The sequence below is a fragment of the Hoplias malabaricus genome, chromosome 7 (assembly GCF_029633855.1).
Source record: "Hoplias malabaricus isolate fHopMal1 chromosome 7, fHopMal1.hap1, whole genome shotgun sequence".
In the NCBI taxonomy this organism is placed as follows: domain Eukaryota; kingdom Metazoa; phylum Chordata; class Actinopteri; order Characiformes; family Erythrinidae; genus Hoplias; species Hoplias malabaricus.
This window is the reverse complement of record NC_089806.1, coordinates 8,963,334-8,979,753: the sequence shown is the minus strand read 5'-3', so window position 1 is coordinate 8,979,753 and position 16,420 is coordinate 8,963,334. Positions and strand designations below refer to the sequence as shown.

The window sequence follows — 16,420 nt, the reverse complement described above, 5'->3', positions numbered from 1 at the left end:
AAGTCAGCTGTTAAAATGCTGCCAGTGCATGCTGGATAAACAAACATGATTTAAATGATCTAGCTCTGGCCTATGCATTCACTCCCTCTTTTGATTAATGCACTCTGGCTTTCGATATGAAAGTGTTCAGTGAGTTTTATGCATCCTCAGTTTTTAAAACCAAGTTTTGATTTACTGTTTGTTTGTCTCCAAGAGCCAGAGGAGCACATTCAGCTGTTCTTTCGGACATGTTAATAGCAAAAGAACCAAAGGGCTTAAAGATGAGTGGAACAGATATCCATCAGCAGCTGAATATTTTAGATTCTCCAGAAGCCTCCTTGGCAGATTGAAACTTACTCGACTGTGACCGATCTGTCTTTGGTTTAGAATACTACTGGATATCAGCATGCCCACATTTTCACTGTTAAACTTGACCATAGAGGAGATTTGTGAACATCCCTAAAGTAGTGCATTTCAGTTATTCACCTAATCCTGTGTCAAGCAAAATAGTGTTTAAGCATCCAGTTAGTTTAAGCATGTTTTTACTGGATGGGTAGATGATTCCTCTGTATGGACAATGCTGACGCAAGCCCAACTCTAGATACACCCCTGGATGCATCAAGTCCTAAATGCAAGTGAGTGAGCAAGAATAAATAAAAACAGAACACTCTTGTTATAATCAAGAAAGTGCGAACCAATGAAGCTTGGTGCCACTCTGTCACTTTGATAAACAGCACTGGATAAAACCCTTATCCAGTTCAGGGTCGCGGTGGGTCTGGAGGCTACCTGAAATCATTGGGCGCAAGGCAGGAATACACCCTAGAGCGGGTCCTTCACAGGGCAACACACACACTCACACCTACGGACACTTTTTGAGTCGCCAGTCCACCTACCAACGTGTGTTTTTGTACTGTGGGAGGAAACCGGAGCACCCGGAGGAAACCCACGCAGACACAGGGAGAACACACCACACTCCTCACAGACAGTCACCCGGAGGAAACCCACGCAGACACAGGCAGAGAACACACCACACTCCTCACAGACAGTCACCTGGAGGAAACCCACGCAGACACAGGGAGAACACACCACACTCCTCACAGACAGTCACCCGGAGGAAACCCACGCAGACACAGGGAGAACACACCACACTCCTCACAGACAGTCACCCAGAGGAAACCCACACAGACACAGGGAGAACACACCACACTCCTCACAGACAGTCACCCGGAGGAAACCCACGCAGACACAGGGAGAACACACCACACTCCTCACAGACAGTCACCCAGAGGAAACCCACACAGACACAGGGAGAACACACCACACTCCTCACAGACAGTCACCCGGAGGAAACCCACACAGACACAGGGAGAACACTCCTCACAGACAGTCACCCGGAGGAAACCCACACAGACACAGGTAGAACACACCACACTTCTCACAGACAGTCACCCGGAGGAAACCCACACAGACACAGGGAGAACACACCACACTCCTCACAGACAGTCACCCGGAGTGGGACTCGAACCCACAACCTCCAGGTCCCTGGAGCTGTGTGACTGCGAGAATTGGAGCAATTCTATTGGTTCATGCTTCATTAAGTTTTACCGCAGGGTGAAGCACAGCTGCTTTGCTCGATGATATTGCAAACTTAAAATCCACAAAAATGGAGATACTTGTTTTTAATTGGACAGCGACGATAGGTAAAAAAAAGTCTTGTTTCTGTTTGGTTAGTAGTTGATTTACATTCTCGTGTGAACCCTATGTGGCTCTGTTGTGTCACTGACTCGCATCAACTGCATTTAGAACATGTTTTTCTCATATCACAATAGCGTGATATGGGGAAGCCAACAGAAGATGGCACGGCGTCACTATTTCATTATTCTTTACTTATCCTCAATTCAAACATTGAGCTTTCAGCTCCTTGATAGTGAAATGATTTCTAATGTCTTTGCTGCTTATTCTTTTGCTAATCATTACCACAGTGCTGCCTTGTGTACTGCTAATATCACAGAAGGCCATGATATGCAAATAAGCTCTGTAATCATTTTCTTTTTATTGTGCTGGTAGAATTCTTAACAATCCCAGATATTTCAGCAGTACAATACAAAAGACACTGTGAGAAAGATAAGATTCAGTCTAGGTGCTGAATGCAGTCCAATTTATAAACTACTTGAGAACACATGTGGAAGTGCGTCCCGGATGATGTCATGCTCCATTTGTCATGTCGGCTTGAGGTGGAAATGAAGCAGAGCTGGATGAACGGGGTCGGAACGTCTGCTGAGTAAGGTTTCTCACAGACTCACTGACTCTCCCTCGGAGACAGTAGGCTCTTCCCATTATGTCCAATCTAGTCTTTCTCTCGTCATCCACTCAGTGCTCTCTCTCACTTCACCTCATTTACCCTTTGTTCCCACATGAGGAGTCTCTGTTATTGCCTGCAGACTCTGTCTGAAATCCACAGCCATCGCAGTCCAAACAGTGGTCACTTTAACTCAACCATCCACTGCCAGGGATGTTCACCAGAATCCTCTACTCATGCCAAGTGCTTAAGATCACACTGTTTTTGTGAACGGCCACTGTAGCTGCCAAAAAGTGAACAGGATCGCAGTGCTGCTGCTGCTGAAATTATGTACAAAGATGGAAGGGGAGAGAGTGTGCTTCATAATCATCATCTTCGTCATCATAAGCTGTGCTGACCTGGGAATTACCATAGCTGGGTTTATGTTGATGTGGTGGAATGCAGTTCTGGACTGTACTGTTCTAGGACAATCTTGAAAGGAATTGTTTTGGCAAATAATCAAATTTGCTTTTTTATTTTTTACACTTCCTCCAAATTTGGGCAGTGGAGCTAGAGGTTTGGCGTCTGAAGCGTTCTCTATTAGTTTCGCAGTGAAGCTCTGAGGCTAATCTATAGTGCATTTGGTCTGTACTTTCAGGTCTTTATATCCAATTGTAAAAATATGAACTATTCCTTTAAAGAAAGAAAAGAAACGATGAACAATGGAGATGTTGGCAGATAAAAGAAAAAGCTGGTGTAAGCATTCTGAGTAACTTTCAGTAAGGTTTTAAGACTGGGAGGATTCTGGAAGAGAATTCAACATCAATTTTCTGATGCATTTTACAGGTGTTGTATTATTATTATTGTATCACAATGTGCACTCTGCTTTTCGAGTGTGCATGCTCTTGTCAACTGACACACTTATGAGTGAATCTATCAGTAATTAAAAACATCATTTAAAGACAGCAAATCTTCAGGCCCTTTAGTTGCTTCAGTGCATTTTAAGTTAGTTTCCAATTAAGGGTCAAAGGATCAGATGACTTCTGAGTTATGCAAGATGCCATAATGGATTGCTGTCTCTACACAGGGATAGTATCATAGATCAGTTTAAGGATGCCGGTTATCTTAACCTTACACAATTCTCCTATTTTATTTCCTCTCCAGCTCCACATCCTCGTCTCCTCCAAGAGTGTCAAACTGAATGTGGACTGCAAAGAGGTGGCTGAGAAGGAAATTAAGGAAGCTGGAAATACGTCTTCAGATGGCTATCACGTACTAGGCAAAATGTCCAAATCCATTGGCTCTAAAGGACAGTCAGCAACAGTAAGTACAAGGCTGTAGTACAACTCCAGACAGTGTTTATATCAGCCATTTTCTGGTTTAGCTTACAGCATCGTAGACCCAGATGGACTTTACTGCTGTGATGTCTGTGTCAATTATCTGATGTTTTTTTGTTTATTGCTGCATTCTCTTTTTAATAACTTTAAATGCAAACTTCCATCAAAGACACATTTAGCAACCTCTTTTATTTTGTGGTGCACAGTTCCAGATCCAGATGTTCGATATTATCTGTAGCCTGGGCTGGACGAGTCGGGACAGATGTTGCGACCTACCCGCTTTGGTAAGAAGCACCTAAAAGGAGCTCTAAAAACAGCTGTTCATCTCTCTAAAACACTTATCTGCATCTTAATGCAAAGTCAGTTTTATGTTCATGTCAAAAATCCCTGGGTGGTCTTCCTCAAGCTCCACTGCTGTCTCCTTGTGTATGACGTGAGTCTGACTGTGTATTAACATCCTGTCAGCCATGTGTTTTTAACCCTTGCTTTTTCAAGTGAACCCCATTGAACTAACACTCCAGACATGTGCACAACAATGACTAATCTTTGCTGAAGGACATGCTGACTTAATCAGTACATGTGTAGAAGAACGGAACAGCTACAAGAACATCTGCTGTTGTACAGTTGGACGCAGCAGGTCCTTTATTGTGTTATTCTCACGGCCATTAACACCAATACACGAAAAACGTTTTACTGATTTAAAATATATATAAAGTTTTTGTCTTTTGTTGTTTTATGCAGTGCATATTTTTGGCATAATATCTACCAGACGTTTTATCATGCCACCAAATGTTTGCATGGGACTCATTGGATGAATTGCTTTGAATCAAGCAGCATTCTTTGTAAGAATAAAGTGAAGGGTGACATGCAGGATGTGCATCTATGAAAGGACAGCTGTGCCTTGACCACTTGAATCACAGTTTGTGAGTTGTTGCTTTTGAAGGCACACCAGATGCTTTTGGTTGTGATTAGCGGACCCTGACACTTGAAGGACAAGAACAGAGTTTGAACAGCCCAGCTTCGGCTTCAAAACACAGTTGCACAGTCAAGTAGAGTGTCACCGATTTGCTCTTTTACTACTTATTTCTTTCTTGATTTGTTGTTTTTCTTCTTAAGAGTGATGTGGCTCAGTAGTGTATCCTAGTACCCTATTACAAAAGGGAAACTGCCTTAAGTGGGCTCATGACAGCATAGGAAAAGGCCAACGTCTAGCAGCACCACATCAATCAAACCCCAGTGCCACCCTGTCAAAAGGCTGTCAGCAAAAACTCTGTCTGCACATCACAAGGTTTGTGCTTAATCCAGTCCTGTGTGCACTGCGGGCAGCGGTGCCATCATCTGTAAAAGGCTTTGCTCTGTTTTTTGTTTAGATGAAATGCTCTGACTATCATTTTCCCATGTCTACACCAAATCCCTTCCGAATCCCCAGAACATTCCTTCTCTTCATTTGAGATGAATTCTGCAGTTGATGTATACAAGTAGATCATTTCCCATTACATCAATTCCCATTAAAAACGGCAAACCAGTCAGTGTTAAATTAAGACTTACTCTACCCTTTTTGCTAGCATTAAATATAAAAGCTTTTTGGCCGATACCCTACGCCGTTTGTCAAAATCTTTTGTTCACAGAGTCTGGGACAGGTAATTTTTTTTAAACTCAGAGAATACTTTTCGAAAGCTGATGGAATCTGAGGAGTCATCATCATATTATTGGAGAAGCGTAAATTAAATGTCTGAAGTAGCCACTTTTTTTTGAGTTGATCTTTAAAAGTTTACATTGAAAACTTTCCAACTCGAGAAAGTCAATGAGTCAGTCCTGGTGTTGTGTCTGTGTAGATAAGATTTCCCCTTGAGGCCACAGAGGGAGTCATGCTCTTTCCAGACTCTCAATCATCTTCATTTTCCATTCTCTCTCTTCACTCTTCATATTCCAGAGAGATGAGGCCAAGTGTCCATCGCTTCCCAATGCCTGCACATGCAGTTTAGACAGCTCAGGACCTCCTGGACCAATGGGGCCTATGGTAAGAAACCTTTGTGCTCCTTTAAGGACAGTTATTTGTAATAACCATGAAGTATTTGCTCACTTTTATTCAATTACTATGTACATTGTGTAGTTAAGTGTGTGTGAAATGGTGGGTCTTTATACAGGCCTTACACAGATGGAAGAGTTAACCATCTAAACTTCTTGAAAGGTAGACAGAATTGAGATTGACGGGTACCAATTCTCTAAATTGCTTTGGGTTTATCAACTCTCACAGACAAGCTGTCCATTAGCTGCATACCATGATGGAGAGTGCAGTAATTCCACAAATGCTTTGCTGAAAGAAGCATTGTACTTACTTACCTTGCGCACAAGTCAACATTCATTCAGGGACGGTCACGAACAGTTCACGTGTAGTGTGTAGACAGATGATTAGTTGTAAAAGCAGATAGCTCAAGCGTGCTCTCTGTAATTTGTCTAAACACTTTCTTTTTCTAGGGTGCACCTGGTAGCAAAGGGCCTCGGGGTGAAAAAGGAGAGTCTGGCCCATCTGTGAGTGTCATGTATTCTTGATTTTCTTGTTTTTTTCTCAGTTTAGTCTCAGTATGGATGGGTATGGACTGTGAAGAGAGTTGGCCTCACGGTTATGTGAGGTGTGGTAGTCATTATCAGAGTTAATTAAGACTTCTGTGGGTTTTTATAAAAGAGATTTAGTATATTAAGTGTATTAATACATTTAAAAAGTGATTTTGTTGGGTAATGTTTAAACGTTCCCCTGTAAAACATATATAAACATGCATCTACAGAGAAGCCAAAGACAATGTCCACTATAATGGAATCTAACCTAATGTAATATTAATGTCTGATTCTTTTCTTATGTGCATTTGTAGGGTCCGGTTGGACCTCGTGGTGATTTGGGACCACCTGGTCCACTGGGTCTTCCAGGACCTCAGGGCCCCAGTGGACGCTCCATTCCTGGAGAGGCTGTAAGTCCCCTTCCTCAGTTTTCTTACTTAATATCTCCTTTCCCGCTCCACCGTCTCTGCGCTCGGCCAGTTCTCAGTAGCCAGCCGTAAATCTCCGCACGCCTCTGCGCACCGAACAGGGATTACTCTGACCATTTATTATCCCAAGAACTGTAGTTGCACAGTTATTATGGCAGCAGGTTCAGCATTTTGCATTCTTGCATGTCTGAGGATATTTGCCCTCAATATCCAGAGACGTTTTAAAGCTTCTTATCCTAAATTAAGCTGCATAAATATCAATAGAGCTCCTTCCCTCGCTCCTTTCAGCCACTTTCTCTTCTTTATCTGGCCTTTTTTAGTTGGATGATGCAAAGGAATTGTTCAAATATCCACTGCAAATCCTGGCCTGCTGGCTTGATTGATGTGTCAGGTCTCCAGCAGCATGAGAGTACATCCTCCTCCTCCTCTAAAGTTCGAAAAACTTGCATTAGTTTGTTTTTAATATAAACTTTTTTCTTCTTCTCTTTGTTTTTTTCCACAGGGCCGTCCAGGACCGAAAGGCGATCCTGGTGATGCTGGACTACCTGGGCAGAAAGTGAGTGCTCTTTTGGCTCAGAGAGCTTTTTGTGGCTTGGAAAGGAGAGCAAGGGGATAATTCTTATTGTGCAGGCCCATGCTACTACTCTGGAAGTGTTCCATATGGCAGAGCTCAGATCGTATCTGTGCAGGGGAGGCGAAAAGGGAGGCAGAAGCGAACAACAGGCTTAGATCGTGAGCTGTTATTTTAACGGAGTTGAAATGCAGATTAGTTGAGCACAATATTAATTGTTGTAATGTGTCTGGCTTGGTGCTTTCCTGCAGTTTTTGTTGGGTAGTTATAATTTACAACATGTGTGGGCCTAGTGAATTAATTAATGACTTTGATGGCTGCTCACTGCCATGCTGATAAGTCAATATTTAATAAATAAATGCGTGTAAATTCCGCAGTGGCCTCGCTGAAAGACTAAGCGTGACTTTGCCGTTGGCTTCATGGTTCGAGTGATTGTTACATCACTGAGGAAAGATGAAGAACATGAGTCATTGCGCTATGAATGTATCACTACTATGTTCATGGACAAGAACACTCAGCTAAAGTCTCTTTAATGTGGAATGCCCTGGGGGCCTGATGGAGGTAGATTCCTTGTTTAATATTTAGTTGATTCCCATTGATTAGCAATGTTTTAGATCGTGTCCTGAATGCACAAAGCCAGTGAGTTACAAGAGGTAAACAGAGGGAAACAAAACATTTCTTCACATCGGTTTTAGAGAGACATTGTTTTTGTTGCACAACTCTATATATATTCTGTAGCAGGAGAAGAAACAGATACAGATACTGGAGCCACTTTAAAATCACAAGCTTAATGACCAGCATTGGGAATTGCTTTGCAGGTGAGCGTACTGGAGCAGATGCTATAGCCACATGCGTTTAATGACTTACAGAGTTTGCAGTCCAGGTTTATAATAGCCAGTAAAATGGATCTGGAATATATTATGTTGCCTGTAAATCTTATGCCAAAGCATCAAAGACGAGATGGGATTGATGAGGGGAGGGTACAAAAAGCGGGGAAAGAAAAGAGCAGAGGCCTCTTAAAAGCAAATCAGAAATAAAGATTTATTGTTTTAAACATGGAAGGAAAATGATGGTGTGACAAACTGGTTTGAGTTGCTTGCTCAAAGTTAGCAGAGTTGTGTTATTGCTGTCTAGTGTTAGAGGGGATGCAGTGTCTGGCTCTAACTCTCTGGCTCTTCTCTCTCGCTTTTTCTCTCTCTTAGGGTCCACCTGGCCCGGCTGGTAATGTTGGCCCTATGGGACCTGCTGGTGTGAGGGTGAGTGCTGCTGAGTGCAGTAAATTACAGTGCATCAGTGGATCAGCAAAGAAGTCTGGATTTAATTGTGTGCACGCGTGTGTGTGTGTTTGTGTGTGTGTTTGTGTGTGTGTGTGTGTGTGTGTGTGTGTGTGTGCACTCAATACAGGGACCTCCAGGAAAGGAAGGCACGGCCGGACCGAGAGGACCACAAGGACCAATGGTGTGTTTACACAGATTCAGAATCAGAATATACTTCATTGACTCAGTATTTTCGTACAACTTTCATGACACAATGGCTCACAATAACTTTTTTATTCGTCTATCTGCATTCATTCTTAGACATTAACTTGTTGGTTCCATGTTGGTGTCAAGAAGTGAAGAGCCCGTGTCTCTAGTGGCGGGTTTTTTTGTAGCTTTTTTCTTTTCCACACATTTGTATCTACAGTGCAGTGAAACAGTGCAGTGAAACATTGAAATACAGCGATGCACAACTGTTACAGTGTGCAATGTTGGAGATCAGAAGACGCATCACCGAGAACCAACCATCAGTAATTGTCATTCCAGTCTGATGTGTTCATGGCATGTGCCACACCTTTCCCACCTTAAAGATCTCGTCGTATTAGTACGTTATAAGTTAGGGTAGTAAAACTAATACGCTATTATTAGGTACAGGGATTATTTGAATTGTTTTATTAATAACAAAACGTTTGTTTTTTATTCTACAACAAATCTGTAAATGAAGATGCTCCAATTCAATAAATAATTGATTGATTAATATTCAGAAAACCTAGCACCAAATTGGATACAAGAGAGCTGTGTCTGGAGTATTGTATTGTGAAGGAAGTGTGGTTCTGTTGAGTACTTTTTCAATGTCGATGGCACCGTGAGTTTATTACCAGCAGTAACTCGTTTTTAAAAGTGGTTTAAAAAGTACGACTGAACTGGGTTCGTTAACAGTAGACACCAGATCTTTTAAACCCACGTAAACAAAAGGTAATATGAAATAATAGTGTGATGGACACATCAGCGACTTGTTACTGTACAGTGTACGCAGTTACTACAGATTTCTTACGGTTTACAGTCTATAATTATTCTTCTATACGTCTGTATTTGGTTGGTAAATTATACATACGAGTGACGGTGTAATTTATCGCAATTTCCATAACGTATAGTAATGTTGGTCACTCAAGTCTGTGTCTCAGAGTGACTTTTTGTTTTGTTTAGGGACCACCTGGACCTCCTGGAATGCAAGGAGCATCAGGAACTCCTGGAAAGCCTGGAGATAACGGTATTCCTGTAAGTATACACTGACTTTAAAAAACAGGGCTATGTTAACACAAATGATTACTGAACTGGATGTTACCCTCTGCTAGCAAAGCATTGCATAGATTTGTACGACTGTGACACGCAGTGATGAAATCAGTCACATTCCAGCAAAGCATAACATTACGCTGTCAAACGTCTATGTGAAATACAACAGTCCCTTCAGCCTTGTTCACTCCGAAAGAGAGACAGCAGGCACAACACAAACATTTAATTAAGACTCACACACTATGGCAAAAAAAACAACAATAGCCCTTTGAGCCTTTGATAAGTAAATGGTGAAATTTAATGGTGTGGTTGGGACATAAATATGATTAAGAGGAAATTTAGGGGTTAGCAGGATTTGATGGGTTTAATGTGGTGGAATGTATGTAAAACTATGGATATGACTTTCATATTCACAGGGACCCTCTGGGCTGAAGGGAGACAAGGGCGAAAGAGTGAGTGATGGCTTTAGTAATTGCTCTCATTTCATTTTAATTACAAGAGAGTATTTTCAGAGAGGAGCAAAATTTATTTCTTATGTTATTCCTTTCAGGGCGACCTTGCCTCTCAGGGCATGATGCGTTCCATTGCCAGACAAGTCTGCGAGCAGTTAGTCAACAGTAAGCTTTATTTACTTTGATGCATGCTTGCTTTGTCATGTCCAACCACAAAGCCAAGCAGACCATGCCATTAGAAGTATATTCATCTTAGGGAATATGTAAATTGTAATTTCACAGTCATTTATTTGCTCACCCTTTCTTGTAGTAATTGTTTTGTGTTGGCTGATGTGCTTCTCAAGGTCAGATGGGTAGATTCAGTGACATGTTGAACCAGATCCCCAACGACATACGCAGCAACAGCCCCGGACCCGCAGGCCCCCCAGGACCACCTGGTCATCAAGGTCCTCGTGGAGAACCTGGTCGGATCGGACGAAATGGCTTACCCGGAGGCCCGGGATTACCAGGTCGACAGGGAGAAATAGGTATGATTTTCTCTCTTCATTTACATTTCCAAATGCCACCTTAACAAACGTGGCTTGAGTCTGACGTCTATTGATAATGTTATCTGGCTTTGGAGATGTGTACATTAACAGGTAAAATGGCTACCGCATTAGCCATACCAAACCTTGCTTTGGGTCACTGTCTGTGAGGAGTGGGCTGTGTTCTCCCTGTGTCTGTGTGGATTTCCTCCCACTGTTCACACACATGTGTTAGTAGGTGGATTGGTTGTTCAAATATTTCCTCAGTGATGGTTAAAATTGGGTTGTATGATATCCTACGTTATTAAAGCACGTATGATGAGTTGTTATAGAAACGCGGTGCCGAGCTGTGCATCTTGAATGCCTGTACAAAAAGCCACCTTGTGCTAATTCGATCTTTAGACCACATGGTTGGATATTAAAGTAATAGTAATGTAATTACCAGTGAGTCTACAACAGACGTAATCACTGAAGTACTGACGCAGCCCCATGTTCCTCCATACATTAGATTTTATGTATTGTACTGTCACAACGCTCACAGATAGAAGAAATCAAACGTAAGTGAATTTGTAGGTGCACAGCCCCAGAGTCAGCGCAGCATAACCTCGAAGAATAAAGTGGTGTCAGGGACGTGTCCACGCATTACTTAGGAGTCTCTACGGTTCTCCTTTCTTCAAGATCTCTCATTCCAGACTTACCACAGGACTCCAATCAGCGCATTTTACACACGCACATGTGGTTATTTCTGGGGCTTCTTTTTTGTTGTGTGTTCTGCTGAGGGTTGTCTTTGTTCTCATGGTGTTTTTTTGTGAATGTGCACTTGTTTAATTCAGGCCCAGCTGGAGAGAAGGGTGAGAGAGGAAGTCCTGGAGTTGGAGAAAGAGGACAGAGAGGCTTGCCTGGACCACCTGGTAGGATTTTTTTCTTTTTCTCAGACACACACACACACACCCTCACTCACACGCGTTCCTGATTTGTTCACGTCATTTCAAATATCTGTCAGCAGTTTTCACAGGTCTTTCCTGTTCTAGTTTTTTGATAATGTGAACTGACAGAAAGTGAAAGCTTTGGGTCACAAGCAGGAGCTTGTTTTTTTTTTTCCCCTTCCTGGGACTTTTGAATCGGTCAATTTCTGGTTGTCGTTTAGCCCAGACAGATTTATTTCACATCCCGACTGAGGTTTCACAGTTACATAATAAAAACTGGAAAAAAAACCAAAACGACTTGCCTAACACTTTTCCCCTTCCAGGTTGAAACCTCCTCCTCTCAGTCTCTGTGCTGATGCTGACACGAGCAGCTCTCTCTCCGCCTCAGCCATAGATTTAAGCAGCAATGTCAGTTCTGTTTTCTGAATATCGCTTCCCTCCGTTTTCATCAGGCCCTCAAGGTGAGTCCAGAATGGGCCCCCCAGGTTCTACTGGACCTCAAGGTCCTCGTGGCCCTCCTGGTCGTAACGGTGTCCCAGGAGCCAGAGGCCCACCTGGCCCTGCAGGATACTGTGACTCCTCTCAGTGCGTAGGTATCCCCTACAATGGACCAGGATACAGAGGTACGTACACTTCCTCATAGAAGGGCCTGCTGCATGACATAAAAAACACCGCTAATAACATTCACGGCATGATTTAGCATAATGCATGGATATACAGCTACCTGATAGTTACAACAGTAGTCGACTGGCGACAGCAGACGTAGAGAATTGTTTTGGCATGTTGTTTAACATGTTGTAACATAGTAAACGTCCATCAGGTATACACGGGGAAAAATGCTATTTTGAAAAGGAAAAAAGAAAGCATCTAACGTGTAGCCAATGTATCTAATATTTCTCTGTGAGAGCTGGAGCTTCCTGTAAGAACATCCCTTGTTTAAGGACATTTATCTGCTGGGAAATATGTATATACACTGCACTGAACAGTCGTGCTACGTTCCTACAGGAATCTCATAAAGAGAAGTACTAAATATATGGCCTACGTTCTTTAACAAGCCAAAATATCATATTTTTACCATGTATGCAAAGCCTGATGATGTAGTTTGGGAAGCTCACTGAACTCTAACACCCTCTCTGACCTGTTACAGGTTCATAAACATTCTAAAGCGCCTGTGCTGCTTTTCACGCTGAACTCGTGAGAAAGGCCTGATTCTGAGCTTTGTGCTCCTCGCACATGTCGATGAGTTCTATGAGGATAACCACCAAGGAAATGATTAACGAACACTATTGAAAACAGTATTAAAAAAAAAAAAAAAGAGAAACACACAAGTACAACAAAGAACAAAAAAATAACTTGCGGACCGGTACTAACAACAGTTCACAGCAACTTACACCGCCAAAGCAACGGATGATGGCATCAACGTAGTGGCCTGTTTGCATCTTGAAGCCCAAACGGCAGACAGGCAGGTGGAGGAGCATGATGCAAAACAAACACAACAACAGCAGCAGCAACAACAGCAACACTTACTAACCGAGAGGATTTGTAGTCAAGATGACAGTCATTTAACCTGTTAACTCTTCAGTTTTGTTTTTGTAAATAAACTAATTGTGCCTTGTAAATGAACCCAAATCCACTAAAATTAGTTTTTAACACCGATAGTGAGCTTGTGCATTGTATCCTGCTGTTTGCTGAATGCCAACACGAATGCCTCTTTTTATACTATGTGCCTTACATGATGTACCCTCAGATTTTGCTCAGGGTTGATTTGAAGCATGTGCCTTATTTTTTGTACAAGCTAGTAATCCTAGGTTTGTTTAAAACAGAAATATCACTCCGTGTGCACAGTAGCACTGTTGGACATTCACGAATGACCCTTGATTATCTCTAGATCAAATTGGTTTCTCACAACCAGCTGTAGCTCAGCTGTGTACCACAATCATTCACATCACAGCCCTGTTTTAACTGGATTCGTTTTACCAGAGGAGGTTCTGCCATTTAAATCTGTACCAGTGTTGTCACTGATTCAATCCTGAATGAATCTACAGTGTGTGTGTAGTCTTTAAAGCCTGACAGATCAATTTAATCTGGTGTGAATCATGACATTTTGATAGCTGGTAGTAATATCAGCTCGGTAAATGGTCCTGGACTGAATCTGAAGCTCTCAGTAAAAAATAATCCAGCTCACACTAACGGAACCACAAATCTTACTAATAAATACGCAATGTTCTGTGGGGGGACACTGGTATGACGTTCCAGACTCTCCTGCAGCAACTGTCCTTCCAAAAGCCTTACAAATTAGCGTACAGTGCCTCCTCTGAGAAAACTAATCCAGCTACAATACAGTCGTAATATTCTCGGCTTAACCGAACCTTCCCGTGTCTCAGTGTAGCATCAAAGACGCTGGGGAAAAGTAGAAAGTGTTGAGCTGTTTACTCACTCTTTCTATCAGCGTCCTCTAATTTACAAAAGCCTTTTTTTTTTCTCCTTCCCGTGGTTTCAGATTAGTGGTTGTGGCATTACAGCACTGACAGATGTAACACAATGCTCTTTTTTGCTCGTTTTTTGCTTTTGTTGACTTTGAGTGTAATGTTACTCCCAATGCTCAACTGGCCACAACCATATTTCCAAGCAGAGCTGCATCCAAGTGAGCCCCAACAGCACGTAGTCCCTGAGGAAGACTACGAGCTTTCACCCAGCGAACGTCGCAAGAGATCACTGTCCAGAAGACAATTCAAATGGATTCAATCATAAGTTGTATTTCTTTTCAAAACTGTTTTTCACAAATGCCACTTTGAAGATTTATGAACACTTGATACGACAGAGGTAATGCATATCTCTTCTCTTACACTTTAGAGTGCGTGTGGGTTTCGCAGGGTAGATTGGGAGTGTGACCAAATCCAGATTTCTTTTTTTTTTCGCTCTCTGTCTTCACCCCTCGTTTGCTTGTAAATGATCCGCTTCATTAAACACTCACCCCATCAGAGTCACTCATGTGTCACTTCCCAAACTCGCCAAACCCCAGCGGAGTCGCTGGTAGTCGCACGCTCGCCACCGGACGGCCGTTACACTCACCGACACTTTAGAAATTTACAATCATCCACGCTTCGTTCATCACGGCTCATGACGGCCCTGTCCTACACACTTCTTCTCATCATATGTCATTCATTCATTCATTTTATCAGCCTTCGTCGCCTGAGAAATGTTCGTTTTTGTCATTGTCCGCAGTATGGTAACACATGGCCTCCATTACTTTATCTTAAAGCAAACATTTATCAGTTTTTTTAATATCAACTCACAGCTGATTTTACCGAAAGTGGAATTGCATGTCTGTGGTGTATATTTAGTACGCTTATTTGTCTGTTCTTCACTTTTTTTGTTTGTTTTTTTTAAATCAGAATATAGTTGTTGTCATTGTTGTTGTATCAGTATCAAACGCAGTTGGCATTTGTGTGCAAGACTATGGATATAGTATTGCTGCTTCATGTTTTAAACTGCAAATTGTGAATTCCACAGCCTTATTTTCTTATTTATTTCTGAAACAGAGGAGGCATTTTTCAATAAAACTACTGAAAATATAACATGGTGTCACTTGTGTGTGTTTGAGTCTTTGTGTGTTGATACACTCCACTGAAAACACGGGTGAACACAATAACCTGGCTTCAGTGGCCCCCTGTTGGAGTTTATATTGGGATTATAATCATGGGGGAAGCGAACAGTTTGTTACTGAAATCGAAGCTGGAAGCGCAGGAATTTGAGAGACTCAGACCAGGGCCAAATTGTGATGGTCCAAATATTTTGGTCAGAACATCTCCAAAAGGTCAGGTTTTGAAGACTAGTCTGTACTGATCACACAAAGGCTATGCTTTCTCCGATGAACACACACAGAGTAGTCACAGACCATTCAGAGAGCCCCTGCTGACCCCTTGTCCAATGCGGTAAATGCCTAGATTGGGCACATGAGCAGCCGACCTGGAGTCTGTGTTTGCCAGTAACCTAGATGCACAATGGGAAGAAGGCGAGCCAAGGAAGGCAGTGATGATCTAGACAATGTTCTGGATCACTGGAAAACAAGCATTCATGTAATATACCACCTCCCTAATAATCCCCTAATGGCAGCGGCCTCTCAGCAGGATAATGCTCCCTGTAACACTGCAAACATTGTTCAACAGTCTTTTGAAGAGCATGACTAAGAGTTCAAGGTGTAGACTCAGCCTCCATACTCCTCTGATCTCAGTCCGATTACGCCTCTGTGGGCTGGAGAAACAAGTCTGATCCATGAAGGCCCCACCTGACAGCTTACAGGTCTTAAAGGATCTACCGCTAACCTCTTGGTGCCAAAATACCACAGGGAACATTTCGAGGTCTGATCGGCGCGTACTATTGCTTTCACAAAAGTTAAAAAAGAAAAAACTAATAAAGCAGAACGGATTGTTCTGAACCTGTTGGAGATGAGTTTTCACATCAGTGTTGGGATCTGGAGCCCCCCCCTGTCCCACAGAGTGTAAAACCAGACCACCCAGTCGTAGTCTGAAATCACAGGATAAAATGAGTCATTCTGATTTTCCTCTGCATCTTACGTAGAGTTCAGACACTTCCCGTCTTCTCGTCCGAGTCTCTCCAATCACAGCACGTGACCTGCGTTTATGTGAAAGCACAGTGAGCGCGGAAAAGTGGGAGCTCTGATTAAAAAGGGAGAAGAAAGAGAACAGGGTGAAACCGGCTGAAATCCAGAGCTTCTGCTCCTCGCGCCTGGGCTCTCGTGCTGAACTGAGCTGTGGCTTATTATCATTTAAAGGACCAGGAGCTGAAACCGGATGTTC

The 16,420-nt window shown here is 42.5% G+C and overlaps 1 protein-coding gene across 4 annotated transcripts in view; it reads left to right on the top strand.

Annotated features, from left to right (window-relative positions):
- Positions 1–15,161, top strand: part of col12a1b (collagen, type XII, alpha 1b) — a 78,096-nt gene extending 62,935 nt beyond the window's left edge. For 3 of the 4 annotated variants that reach the window (XM_066678005.1, XM_066678002.1, XM_066678001.1), the window contains 15 exons: positions 3,422–3,580; positions 3,801–3,878; positions 5,528–5,614; positions 6,073–6,126; positions 6,465–6,560; positions 7,081–7,134; positions 8,352–8,405; positions 8,554–8,607; positions 9,612–9,683; positions 10,115–10,150; positions 10,249–10,315; positions 10,495–10,677; positions 11,508–11,585; positions 12,053–12,223; positions 14,233–15,161. In XM_066678005.1, the coding sequence (XP_066534102.1) occupies positions 3,422–3,580; positions 3,801–3,878; positions 5,528–5,614; positions 6,073–6,126; positions 6,465–6,560; positions 7,081–7,134; positions 8,352–8,405; positions 8,554–8,607; positions 9,612–9,683; positions 10,115–10,150; positions 10,249–10,315; positions 10,495–10,677; positions 11,508–11,585; positions 12,053–12,223; positions 14,233–14,351 (1,362 nt within the window). In that variant the 3' untranslated portion in view covers positions 14,352–15,161. Of the gene's footprint in view, positions 1–3,421; positions 3,581–3,800; positions 3,879–5,527; positions 5,615–6,072; positions 6,127–6,464; positions 6,561–7,080; positions 7,135–8,351; positions 8,406–8,553; positions 8,608–9,611; positions 9,684–10,114; positions 10,151–10,248; positions 10,316–10,494; positions 10,678–11,507; positions 11,586–12,052; positions 12,224–12,747 lie in introns of all 4 variants that reach the window. The other variant, XM_066678003.1, reaches the window with a different exon arrangement.
- Positions 15,162–16,420: the final 1,259 nt, after the last annotated feature.